The sequence below is a fragment of the Carya illinoinensis genome, chromosome 9, assembly GCF_018687715.1.
Source record: "Carya illinoinensis cultivar Pawnee chromosome 9, C.illinoinensisPawnee_v1, whole genome shotgun sequence".
In the NCBI taxonomy this organism is placed as follows: Eukaryota; Viridiplantae; Streptophyta; class Magnoliopsida; order Fagales; family Juglandaceae; genus Carya; species Carya illinoinensis.
The window spans coordinates 19,921,430-19,934,827 of record NC_056760.1 but is presented as its reverse complement, the minus strand read 5'-3'; the positions used below and the strand labels follow the sequence as shown (position 1 = coordinate 19,934,827).

The 13,398-nt window shown below is 38.0% G+C and overlaps 1 protein-coding gene across 1 annotated transcript; it reads left to right on the top strand.

The window, feature by feature from the left end:
- The first annotated feature begins 4,836 nt into the window (after positions 1–4,836).
- Positions 4,837–9,216, top strand: LOC122276906. Its single transcript, XM_043086800.1, has 7 exons — positions 4,837–6,244; positions 6,527–7,046; positions 7,203–7,290; positions 7,401–7,926; positions 8,419–8,562; positions 8,760–9,056; positions 9,167–9,216. Exons 1-7 carry the CDS (start codon positions 4,837–4,839, stop codon positions 9,214–9,216), a joined length of 3,033 nt encoding a protein of 1,010 aa, XP_042942734.1.
- The last annotated feature ends 4,182 nt before the right edge of the window (positions 9,217–13,398 follow it).

The following is a 13,398-nucleotide window of genomic DNA, read 5'->3' as shown; positions in this document are numbered from 1 at the left end:
TTAAACTTTTGGGCGAATTATCTTTTAAGGGATATCAACATTTGTAATGTTTTTCTTTAGTTCTGTTTCTGATTTAGATTGTACTTAGGTTTACTCTCTTTTATACTACCCGTGTACTTGGGCTATGCCTATTTACTATGAATAATCATCCATATTATCTATCGCTGAAACAGTCTTGCTATTAGTTAGTTAGCTGGAAAATGTTTGGAGTTTTTTCCAGCCAGACATTTTTGGATGCCATATGAGTTTTGGAAAAGGGATGACAAATTACTCTTTTCATTGCTCTATGTTCATGATCACTAATATGATGTAGAAGAGTCTTTGAATCATTTATAAGAACTTAGATCAGCAAAAGAGTACTCACTTTTGCACCATGCATTTAGAAGCCGACAGTTTAGTTTTTATTAGTGGCGAATATAGCATAGCATTTTTTGAGTAAGATATTAAGAGTAGGTTACACATTTATTACTTGCAAATATTGCATGCTTTAAGTACTCTATGGCAGTTTGTAATACTGTAAATAGTTACATTGGCAACATTTTCTGAGTTTTGAGTAAAAAACTACCTGGCTATAGTAAATCTCTTTGCTATAATTTAGTGCACATGTATTAAATTTGTATTAAATAAAAATAAAAACATCCTACATTATATATCTCTTATATAATTATTATAAACTAAAGTTGATGTGCAAAACTGACACGAGTTTGAGATCAAGATGTATGGGGGTTCTTCCTTTAACTTGTTTAAATTGAGCATCCGGCTGATTTTTAAATCTATTCTTCCCAAACATTTTTAACCCACACCAAAAGAATAGATCATACATCAAAGCTATTTATGTCGAGCAACTTTGTCTCAAACTTTACATAGCAAAGATGTGATGCATATCGTGAACATATGATTTGGCCCTAATAAAGGAACTTCCTTGATTGGTAGTTCCGCTAAGATAGGTCTCCACGAGCAACCATTGCCTGCAAAGTCAAGAAAACTAGTTCTGTTGCATTAGGAAGGATGATATTGATTGAAGATCACAAATAGATTCTTTCAGATCAATAATATGTTTCCTCCTATCAAAATTTAAAAAAAAAAAAAAAGACTGAAGCAAAAAGATTGCTAATTTGGTTACAGTGAGTACAAGCATGTTATTTTTATGGTTTCTTTTTTTTTTTTTTTTTGCTGGGGGCGGGGGTGTGGTGACCATATAAATGATATGGCTGTCTATGCTATTATAAAAAATTTCTGTAATTAAATTTCTGTGCTGATTTTTTTTGTACTTATATAATCATCTGTTTTTAATTCTTTGAGAATATTAAGCAGGCAATGAACTTAATTCAAAACTTCCACAACAATTTAATCTGAGATTAGGGATCACCTGTGAAACACCTCTTAAATTTTAACAACCGAGAAACACCTGCAGTATAATATGTGCACTAAGATTGTCTTAATAATTGATTGCTTAGGCCCTGTCTCTTTCTTGGAAATAATTGTGTGTTTCGATTTGCTGTAGGTTTGAATTTGCAGTAGATTGCCATTGTGCAGTAATAGCCTGTCTAACATCACGCACATCCTGCCGCGACTGTCGTTGCTAAATAGGTAACTATGAGGCATGTATTTTTGTTTTACTTTCTGTCTTGATTTGCTGTGAGTGGCAGAAAAGTACAAGAAAAACTATCGCTGAAATCCTAGGCTCTAAACCAGTGGACTTTGTATGGACTTTTTGGGTTTAAAGACTACCATGTATAAAGCGAATGGAAATTTCATTCAAAATGTTTTTGTATTGTTTGTCTTCCATGTTAAAAGCAGTATTTTGACTCTTACATATACTTCTAAAACATTAACGACCAATACATTCGTTTACACTTATATATATGGCCTGTCTTTTTACAATGTTTTTCTCCTATGAATTCTTTGTACAATGTGGGATATTGATTGACTACCCTTTAATTAATTCTCGAATGACATATATATGGAATAAACAGTGTGGAATAAATGGAGCATTTCTAACCAAAAGATAACATTATTCATCTCACTTATGACGATTGTGACTGCCCTTTCTTTTGTGTAGAGAATTTTAGCATGTGCAGATTTAAGTGACTCGGACATTACGGTCCATCTCCCATTTATATCTGATCTTCCAGCCTTTTTTTTTTCCTTGATGTTTCGTTTATGGGCCGGTAATGGGACAAAGTGTTTTGCATTTTTGCCTTGTTGGACCTAAAATAGGTGACAAAGTGCTTATTTCACAACCAATTGTGAAATAATCTTTCCCTTTCAGCTAATCGCTAAAGGTCAAATCTGAACTTTCAGATGATAATTTCCCAATGGTATGTTGACTGATATGCTCTATTATGCGCATTCTCCTATTTTGGGTATGCCTAAATCCAAAGTTAAAAAGTAGGCAAAGCTTCCTGGGACATACCTTGAAATGGTTATTTTTAATTGTTTATGGAAGTATGATTAACATTCTGCTTGTTGGTTTTGTTGAACTGATGGATGATAATAAAGAGCAATGCTAGGGACAAGCCATCTTGTGAAAACTGCTTCTCAGTTGCTCGATTGGTGTACTTGTTTAGAAGTTGGTTATATTCCTGAGGTTAATGTCGTTTAACCTTCTTTTGACATTAGTGCTGATAAGAGAGGCAGGCCAAGGGCCACATGAGCAGTTTGACATTTGTGTTTGTGGTTGAGTTATTGACCAGCTAACTCAAGAACAAATTAAAGGGTTGACCAGATTAGGGTTTTTTTGTTTTTTTTTAACATCAACTGAAATTTACAGTTTAGATAATTATAAAAATGTTACAACTATAAATAAATCTGTGTACAAATTGCTATAAATTTGTGTGCTTAAAAATAATTTATTTATTTAACATATATTAATATGATTATAAATTTATTTTTATAGAATTTTTTTTGGGTATAGAAATCCTGATTGCATTAATCTTAGATGAAAATAATTAAAGGGTTGTCAACTTGAGCATTCATTAATTATCATCCATTAAAAACAGAATGAAAGTTGCAGCATTAGTAGCAGTAATTAGTTAAGACCTGCACAGCACAGCACTGATGTGAATAGATATAGACAAAGACTGCCCCTTTGCTTTGCTTGCTTGCATTCTTTGATGTGATCAGAGTCCAAAGTCGAAAAACAAAGCATTAAAAATAATGCAGAAGTGTAAACCAACAAATAATTGCATTTAGAGCAGGAGAAGAGGAGGAGAGGTCCCCTTCTATTAAGTAACAGTGTTTTGGTCTAGATATATAGGCCGGCCTCCCTAAGTACTTAATGCTTAAGCTTGTTGTCTATGTCTATGCAAGCTAAGAGCAGCAGCTAGACAGCTACATCCATCTTTTATAGCTGAAAGCTATTGTGTTTGTGGGTGATGTTCTCTAGGAAGCTGGAAGATAATTGTTCCTCATGAGTCATGCAAGGCTGCAATATCCCTTCTCCTCCTTCTCTTCATCTCCTCCCCGGCTAGCTCTCTAGCATTTAAAGACCTTAGAAACTTCTTTATCTTTGACATTTGAGATTTTTTCATATATATAATAAATGCAGGTCGTACCATCATAAAGCTCTAAATTATTGACACAACGAACGTGTGTAGCCGCCTGTTTGTCCCCAAAAACCTCAACATTCCAACACCCATTATCATTTACCAGCTGAATCCCATAAAACAATTTTATCATGCTTTTCCTTTTGATTAGAACAAAAGCTATTTTACTGTTCGCTGTAATATTGTTGTACAGTGCATGCCATGTTTGTACTGTACTCAAGTTTATTAAATACGTTACAGCTTTGCTTATATTTAATGCGTGGCTCTGAGTTAGGGTGGAAAAAATTACGATTAAATGTCTTGCTCCTTTACTTTTTGTTGGGAAAGTCCATGCTTGAATTTTTACAACTTCTGGGACATTATTGCTTGAAGTGGCCCAGAAGTAGAAACATAAATTTTTACTTCTGGGCTAAGCCATGAAAGATGTGAGTGTGCCTGAACGATCTTCTTCAGGTACATCTATGTTTACACATCCAATTACAACAATGAACCAAAGAATACTAGAAACCCCCTTTGATATACCAGTTATCCCCCGAAAATGCTTAGACTTCAAGTTAAACATTTATTCTCCATTAATGAGGTCCACGCTATGTTCGTTTAAAGATCCAATTGGTAACTAAATTTAATCACTCAATCAAGATTGTGATACCATCGGTTGTGAGGCTTCTCTTATACTTGATGAAGCTTTGTACAACTGCGCATAACCTCACTCATTCCACTAACTCAACTGTGGAATGAGTGATACTTGTAACATACACACCTTTCTCGTATGAGCAAAGCTTTCAACAGTTGAGCTTGCTAGACATATGAGGATGAATTCTACATTTCTTCATGTACTATACCCGTCATGCAATTGCATGATGTGCCCAAAGGTCATATATTTTGCCTTCATTTTTCCATGTTTGTCAAACGGTACTTCATTAACTACCTGAATATCATGGTCTCTGTTTGTCTAACTCTATTCCTCACCCACTTTTTTTAGATGGACAAAAGTTGGATGAATGAGCCCGATAGACTATTATCGCCTGCATACTCCGAAGGGGTTAAAAATTTCCTGTCACAAGCACAAATTCATGCAAGTGGAAGGAATCGCATTCGGTGTCCATGCCGTACATGCCTTAACAATCTGTGGCTGCCTATATTTGAGGTGGAAACCCATTTGTTCATGAAAGGGATCAATCCAAATTACACACAATGGATATTTCATGGGGAGGAGGATACAACACAATACGTCAGTGACGACGATATCTCGAATGAGGTTATACCCGAAGATGATTACATCGATGACATGCAGCAGATGTTGGATGACATGCGTGCAGGCACCTTTGTTGATGTGCCACAAGAGAACACTGGATCATCAAATAGGCCACCAATTCCTGAAGATTCACCAACAACGTCTTTTGGCAAGCTACTGGAGGATGCCCGACGTCCTCTTTTCGACGGGTGTACAACATTTACAAAGTTGTCGTTCATTGTGAAGTTATTACACATCAAATCTATCGGTGGATGGTCAATTAGATCATTTGACATGCTCCTTGATCTGTTGCGGTCTTCCTTTCCTGATGCGCTCTTACCACAATCATATGAGGAGTCAAAGTCTTTGGAGCGCGGGTTGGGTTTCAATTACCATAAAATCCATGCGTGCCCCAACGAGTGCATCTTATTCTGGAAGGAATATGCCACGCTTAATGAATGCCCTGTATGTAAGGCTTCGAGGTGGATGCCAAATACACACGGATCACGCGTCATACCTCAAAAAGTGTTGCGCCATTTTTCGTTAAAACCGAGATTGCAGCGTCTTTTTATGTCTGTGAAGATAGCAGGTGATATGAGATGGCATAAAGAGCATCGGGCAATAGAAGATAGTAGTATGAGACATCCGGCTGACTCTGAGTCTTGGAAGAAATTTGATGAACATCATAGTTGGTTCGCTGCGGATCCTCGCAATGTTAGGCTCGAACTAGCAAGTGACGGCTTCACTCCCTTCAACAACTTGGCTAAACCTCATAGCATTTGGCCTGTGATCCTTGTCCCATATAACTTGCCGCCATGGTCATGCATGAAGGACCAATTCTTTATAACATCTCTGATTATTCCAGGGCCAAGGTCACCAGGGAATGAGATCGATGTTTACTTGCAACCGTTGCTGGATGAGTTGCTTGAACTCTGGGAATATGGGGTACCTACATATGATGCCTCAAGTAAGGAGACGTTTACGTTGCATGCTGCATTGTTGTGGACAATCAATGACTTTCCTGCCTACGGGAATCTCTCTGGCTGGTCAACAAAGGGAAAATTAGCTTGTCCGTCTTGTAATGCTGACACGGACTCCAATTGGTTGAAATATGGCCGAAAACATTGTTATATGGGACACCGACGTTTCTTACAGCCAGATCACATGTGGAGAAGGAGGAAAGGGTTGTTCAACGGTAAAGAAGATCATCGTATGCCACCAAGGGATATGGGAGGATACGATATTCTAACTCAATTGCAAATGATTGGGGATGTGACGTTTGGCAAATCTCTTAGGAAGAGAAAACGTACTGCCGAAGAGCTGAATTGGACAAAGTGCAGCATATTCTTCACATTACCTTACTGGTCAACACTTCGACTTCGGCATAATTTAGATGTTATGCATATTGAGAAGAATATTGCCGAGAACGTCTTATTCACTTTAATGACCAGTTCAGGAAAAAGTAAGGATAATATCAATTCAAGGCGTGACCTGGAGTTATTGGGCTATAGAAAAGAATTACATTTGAGGCGTGAAGGTGATCATGTAACAATGCCACATGCACTGTACACATTACATAGAGATGAAAGGAAGAAGTTATGTGAGTGGCTACGCGATATCAAATTTCCAGACGGGTTCTCTTCCAATATCTCGAACTGTGTTTCTACACGTGATTGCAAAATCACTGGGTTGAAAAGCCACGACTGTCATGTTTTCCTTCAAAGACTACTCCCAATTGCTGCAGGGGGGTTTTTAAGAAGTGACATTGCCTTGGCTTTGACTGAACTTAGCACTTTCTTCAAAGAGTTGTGCGCTCGCACACTGGATGTGAATCGCCTATCCCAGCTCCAAACTGATATAGTCACCATTCTATGCAAACTGGAGATGATATTCCCTCCCTCCTTTTTCGATGTCATGGTCCATCTAGCTGTCCATTTGCCTCGTGAGGCTATACTTGGGGGTCCAGTACAATATAGGTGGATGTACCCATTTGAGATATATCTAGGCAAATTCAAGCGGTATGTTAAGAATAAGGCTCGACCAAAAGGTTCAATAGCCGAGGCCTACATTCACACTGAATGCCTGACATTTTGCTCCATATACCTCCAAGATGTTGAGACCAAGTTCAATCGAGTGGACCGCAACATTGATGCTGATGAAGAGGAAACTATAGATGGGTTCCGCATTTTTAACCAGAAAGTTCGTCCCTTGGGAACATCATCGAATGTGCAATTAGAAGATAAACTCTTTAAGGCAGCCATCTGGTATGTGCTCAACAATTGTCCGAAGATTGGACCCTATATACAGTAAGCATCAATCTCTTTACTGCAAAATCTACTTCCATTCAAACTTAACAAGTTTGCATATATGCATGCCCATAACGCCAAATTTTATAGTGAGCACGTGTTCTCCAAATGTAGGGAACACTACGAGAAATGTAGTGTGCAACACCCAAACAGCATCGTGAGCACGCATCAAACCGAGTTTGCAACTTGGTTCAAGCACTGTGTAAGTTCTCCTCCATACTTATCTACGTTGAGATATTATAAATTTATTTGACATGTTTTGAAATTATGAAAATAATAAATTATGATCCATCTTCAACAATATTGGTATAGATCCAGGAACATCGTACCCAGAATCCACTTGGTGTGTCCGCTGATCTGTATGTGTTGGCTTGCGGGCCTGACCGTTGGGTTGCATCATATGATGCCTGCATAATAAATGGAAAGCGGTTTCATACGAAAGATCGTGAACTTCGCCGGCGTACACAAAATTCTGGGGTCTTGGTAACTGGGGACGAGGCCACAAATAACGCAGACTTTTACAGTTGTCTTAAAAATATCATAGAGTTACACTACATGGAGTGGCGTCGGGTGTACCTATTTGAATGTGATTGGTTTGACGTTGCTGATCGAAAACGAGGGGTACGGGTGGATGACCATATGATTAGTGTCAACATGAGCAGGACTTGGTATAAGGATGAACCGTTCGTGTTGGCGAGTCAGGCTGATCAGTGTTTCTACATAAGAGATTTAAGGGTGAAAGGGAATTGGGGTGTTGTGCAGAACTATACAAATAGGAATGTATACAACATTCCGTCCATGTCGAGGAGTAACGCAGATATTAATGATGGCGCCTCAAGTAGCCCTGAGGCCGATCAAGAAAATGAGTCATCTTATTATTATGAACCAGTGTAGTGTGATAACTCTGATCCAGTGTCAACTCCACTGGATCGGCTTGATATACCACCTAGTCAAATTGATGCACGGGAAGTCATGCATGTGGATGGTCAATGCGTAGATTCATCAGACTTTATTAATGATGACATGATTAATTCTGGCTCTGAAGATGCGTGTAGTAAGGGGGAATATTCAGATGAGGAGGACCTATCCACAAACGATGATGTTGGGTCAGATTTATAAAATGTGCCAGGAACTTCTTTGCATTAAGGTTGGTACAACAGATTAAACCCACATACCTTTTTTGATTTTTTTTTACAAACATTAAGTATACTTTTTGATCCATATTGACTGAACTAATATGTAGAATATCACTAAAATGTTGTTATATTCTTATTTGCTCGAAATTTGCAAATCTCTTATGATGTGTATTTCTATAATTATGCTTGATCAGGTGAGGGGAAAACAATACTTCTGTGCATTAAAGCTTCACTGCACAGACAAGTTTGGCATCGGGATTGCTTTCTCCTACGAGACCAATTTATCATGCAATCCAATTTTCAAGTTGGCGGCATGAGGAGCGCTATTAATTATCAAGGTATATAATTTAGATCGAAATCTTCATGGCCTTTGTAAATATATGTTTATCATAACGTAAGGCTTAGTCTACAAAGGATACTGTTGAAATTGGTAGATAATTGATCTTATTTCGAACCACTCTCGTATGACTTTCAGATTTTTGATCGGAATGGACCTAACGTTTATTACATTTATTTTGTAATAATACACACGCAGGTGACCGAGCGGGACCCAGTTCTAGGGGCGGAGGGAGGCTGCGAGGTATTCGTGCTAGGCGCCATGTACCGTACAGTGCTCGCCACAACCGACCAAGGGGGGCAAAAATCTTCTCATATCACAGCCCTGAGGAGCGCAATCAAGAATCATCGGATGACTCCACACAGCCCCCAAGTCCCCCACCAGCTACCAACCCAATTCCCACACCAGTGCCTATTCGAGAAGCCTCACCAGTGCACGAACAATCACCTCCTAGAGAAGACACGAGATTGGAGGACGCCAGTATACCACAAACTGGTATGTTGACTTTTCCGATATATATTGAATGAATTTACAAAACTTATGTGTTTGTTAACATTATGTTTAGTATAATTACATATACTAATCTAGTGAGTTTTTCAATGCAGTTGCGGACGCCCCCACAGAACCTGAAGTAACGCAGCAACAAAGAAAATGAATACGTGGGCCCGCTAGATGTATCGAGTTTGAGAAGGTGAGAAAGCACGGGAAAGTGCTTTTAAAGATAAACGATGGTGAGACTGCCCCGTGTTGTGAGCATGCTTCTATGTTCACGACACGAGTAAGCTGGATTGTTAAACAATATTGTGACATGAGTTATGCGCGCTGGACCGATGTCCCAGAAGCCATGAAAGAGGAGCTCATTGACCGTGTTCGGGTAAGTTAGACCAATTCAAGTCGTTTGATGAGTTTTTCAGCGGTTTACAATCAATAATCTTGTGCCTTAAAACTAGTTTGCTCTGTCATGTAGTCTGACTTCGTGTTCGACTGGGAACGTGAGAACCACCGATTGACCGTGACAAAGGCACTTCGTAAGCACTTCAACTCCTTTCATCATGATTTGCACAAGATTTATCAATCCTTTGAAAGCCATGAAGAGGCGTTAGCTAGTGGGACAAGCTTGGTGGACCCCTTAGTATGGGTCAAGTTGTGTGGCAGGTGGGGCAGCGATGCATTTAAGGTATATATGCTCCAACTCAAATTTCTATAACAAATCCTTCCATTAATAATTAAAGTGTCAAAGAGTGGCTGTTCAACATAGCTAACCAAAAAACGTGTGCATTGCAGAAAATTTCATCTCAAAACCGGGAGAACAGGAAGAAGCAGGCAATTAACCACACATCAGGACGTAAATCATTCGTCCGAATACTTGAGCAAAAGGTATGTTGATTGCCTACCAACTGACGGTGTTCATTTCAATAGACTTGAAAGCATTCCAAACCCATATAACGTATAAAAAAAGGTTCCTCTAAATGTAGGCGCCATTTTCCTGTGTATAATAATTGTGAAATTATTACCACAAAGTTGGGTAGTGGTTGATTTCAAGCATGTAGATGTAATTCCATGCACATGTCAACCAAAATAAACTTATGTTTCTACCTAAAAAATGCTCTTATACGTGTTGCTCATTCATGTAGTGCGCTGAGAATGGAAATTTGGTTGACTTCTATAAAGAGACGCGATGGTCGAAGAAGAAGAACAAGTTTGTGACAGATGCTACAGAAGAAACATACGTGAGTAGATTACATACAGTCCATCTCCCTACAATGTCTATTTCTGATAATAATAAATGCATAAATAGCAGACACAACGAATGTTAATAATATGCGTTTGGTGCATGTGCAGAAGGAGATGACAGGTAGGTTGGATGGCCTAGAACCAGAGCAACGTAATGATGAGGTAGCAGCGACTGTCTTTAGGGAGGTCCTTGGCCATCAACCTGGATATGCGCGAGGACTCGGGGAGATGGTCATCCCCGAGTCCTCGCGCCAACGAGACCAGGTTAGGATGCAATGTTACCTGTCTGAGATTGAAAGACACAAGAAAGACTCTGAACAACATAAGAAAGATGCTGAGGCGTATAAGAGTCAGCTGGATGAAATGAGATCAGAGATGCGGGCTCTTAGGGAGCATCAGATGCAGACTGATAGATTGCTTCAGTCGTTCTTTAGGGATCACCCTTCATTCACTGAGTCTTATCGACAGACTCAGTGTAACAATTCCCCCGACCCATAGGGGGGATGGGGGTCAAGCGGTTTTTTGTACTGGATTGGGTGGTTTTTTGATAGACATTATCACAACTGGGCAATATATAGATATAGATATTACTATATCTATATAAATATATCTATCTCAACACGGGGGAGATGAAAAACTGTTTTGGGTATGAATATAAGTTGATTATGCACACACTGAATGTAAAGTGAAAGGAATAGCCAGTTTGAGTTATGGAGGTATGATTTCTGTCCTCTGAATTTTAAACTTATCATTCTTGCTTATAAGTTTGTGGGTTTCCCCTTTTTCTGATTGAAGGGGTCTGATTATTCACATATTTGGTAGGGGAAATTGGAACAAATGACACCTGATTTTTAAGAGGCTGAATTGATGCATCATATGGTTCCAACAAAATGATCTCCTAAAATATGTCAAACTTTTGTAAAAGCTTGAAAGTGTGATACATGCAGTTGGAAAAAGTGCATGGTAAGTGGGTTTGGTTGTATGTTTCTTCATGTAAATGGGGGAAAACGAATAGTGACTTTTTCTAAGTTCGTTGTGCTTGTGCAATGAGAATATATGTGAATTTTTTAGTTCTTCATCCATCTCTACCTGTTTTGTAATGAGAATCATTTTCATTCACTTAGAGGCTGAGATGAGAAGCAAGGAGGACGCGTACAACTGTAATTTCAGACTTACAGAAAACTGAAGCAAGATAGTTGGAGGAGAGAGTTGCTCTGGAATCAGATAAGAACTCGGGTATATCAAAGTAATTGCAATTGTAGTGAACAGCTGATACTATTATGTTTCTAGATGTCATTTATTGTGGTCTTATATCATACTTGTATTTATAAATGTAAGTTATATTACATATTATCTTAAATAACATAACTAGTAGCTTCCTCTGTTAACTTGGCCTCAAAATGATTTGCTACAAGAAGGTAACCTCACTCATTATATGTCTCGATTTGCCACTGGTTATCCCATAATCTTTGTTAATGGTATTCAATAGAGATCTACCAATTGTGCATTAGAGAGGTGTTAGGTTTTTTCCCCTCTATTAGTCAAGAAAGATCTTGCTTATTTCTCCACCTTAGGACTGAAGAAACCGAACCAGTGCATCCATTTATAGAAAGTAAATCTGCGAATTCCACAGTTGAGCAGATTTACTAACACCATCGCTAAGATAGTACTCATTAAAGTCACTTGTCAACTTTATCCCGTCTCCTTTGGACATATTAACACTTCGACTTCAAGAAACTTTTCCTCTTCAGCCTTCTGGAAATCCAGCCTAACATCATCCTCATTCAAATCCAGCTTAATTAGTTAGATATAATGCCTGTGTTTTGCCCACAGTTTAGATTAAATATATAGTGAACTTCTATAAATATTAACAAATTGAATCAACATTTTGCTTGTTTAAATCGAGTCTTGTTTCAACAGATTTGGCCGAGATTCTTCTTCAAACTGGGAATTATAGGATGACATGAAGGGCACTCTCTATCTGAATGACTTCTATAGCAACTTTCTGTCCAAAAATGTGAATCGCCGATAGTACACTTATATATGTACTGAATGTTAGTCACTTATACGTCTCACCATTAACAACAAATAAATCTCATCTCTGCAAGACTTAATACACTTTGGAAAGCATGCCATGACGTAGTATATTTACCTTGTGCAACTATGATTAATACTGGAACACTGCTCGTTACAAAGCATACTTAGTTTATACACACATAAACTAAGTGGGGCGTAGTTTTGCAAAAAAATTTCCCTGGAAAATGGTGTTGTACAATTTCTGAAAGTTTGTGGATTTGTCATGTTATTTTCAGGTGATAAGGTTTATAATCAAAGGTGCTTTTACTTGCATCAGGGGGGGCTGGACATATCTATCCATCGATGACAAATCCTCAGGTATAGTCCAACGCTTATATTCCATAGGGGGGCCTGGTCATTTACATCGTAATTTTCCTACATGCATCTTGTTTACATATCTAGTTTTTCCACAGATACTAACATCCAAATCTGTGTTCCCATGGAAGTTATTTAAACTCATATGTGTACTAAGAATGCCATACGCAACAGTCCAAATAAATGTAAATATAACTCATATACACTACTATATGAGTACACCAACAGGAAAAAATCTGACACTAATCATTTGTGGAAGGAAAAAGTGCAGCACAAGTTACTATGAAATCAGAGTGCAGGATGGACTCACATATTGTGAGTTCTACCTCAAAATGTACACGACAATACTCTTCTCTGAACTCACTTCAGGATCTAGCTAGCAAATTATCACAATATGCAAAAGCATGTAAAGTGAAACGAATTGAAAGGATTGCTATAAATATTGGTCAATATTTAGTTTTCATCAAACACCCATTTTAACAAATAATAATACCATTAATGACTCCAATAATAATTATAATATTAATTATCATAATAACATTAATAAAGAAACATTTAATAATAATAATAATAATGACCATAATAGACATAATGCTAATGCTTATACTAACTTGAGCCATTAAGGAAGAAAGTCATAAAAGGGACCAGTTCTAATAGATAAACATATAATGCAAAGAAAGGAATGATATTTGAGGCTGCAAAAAGTGATAGT

Bases quoted from the DNA above. Each gene is read 5' to 3' on its own strand.
- LOC122276906 (XM_043086800.1), top strand. From the start codon at position 4,837: ATGCAGCAGATGTTGGATGACATGCGTGCAGGCACCTTTGTTGATGTG. The intron at 7,927-8,418 runs GTAGCCCTGAGG...ATGCTTGATCAG, and splicing joins TATTAATGATGGCGCCTCAA to GTGAGGGGAAAACAATACTT. The intron at 9,057-9,166 runs GTATGTTGACTT...TTTTCAATGCAG, and splicing joins CGCCAGTATACCACAAACTG to TTGCGGACGCCCCCACAGAA.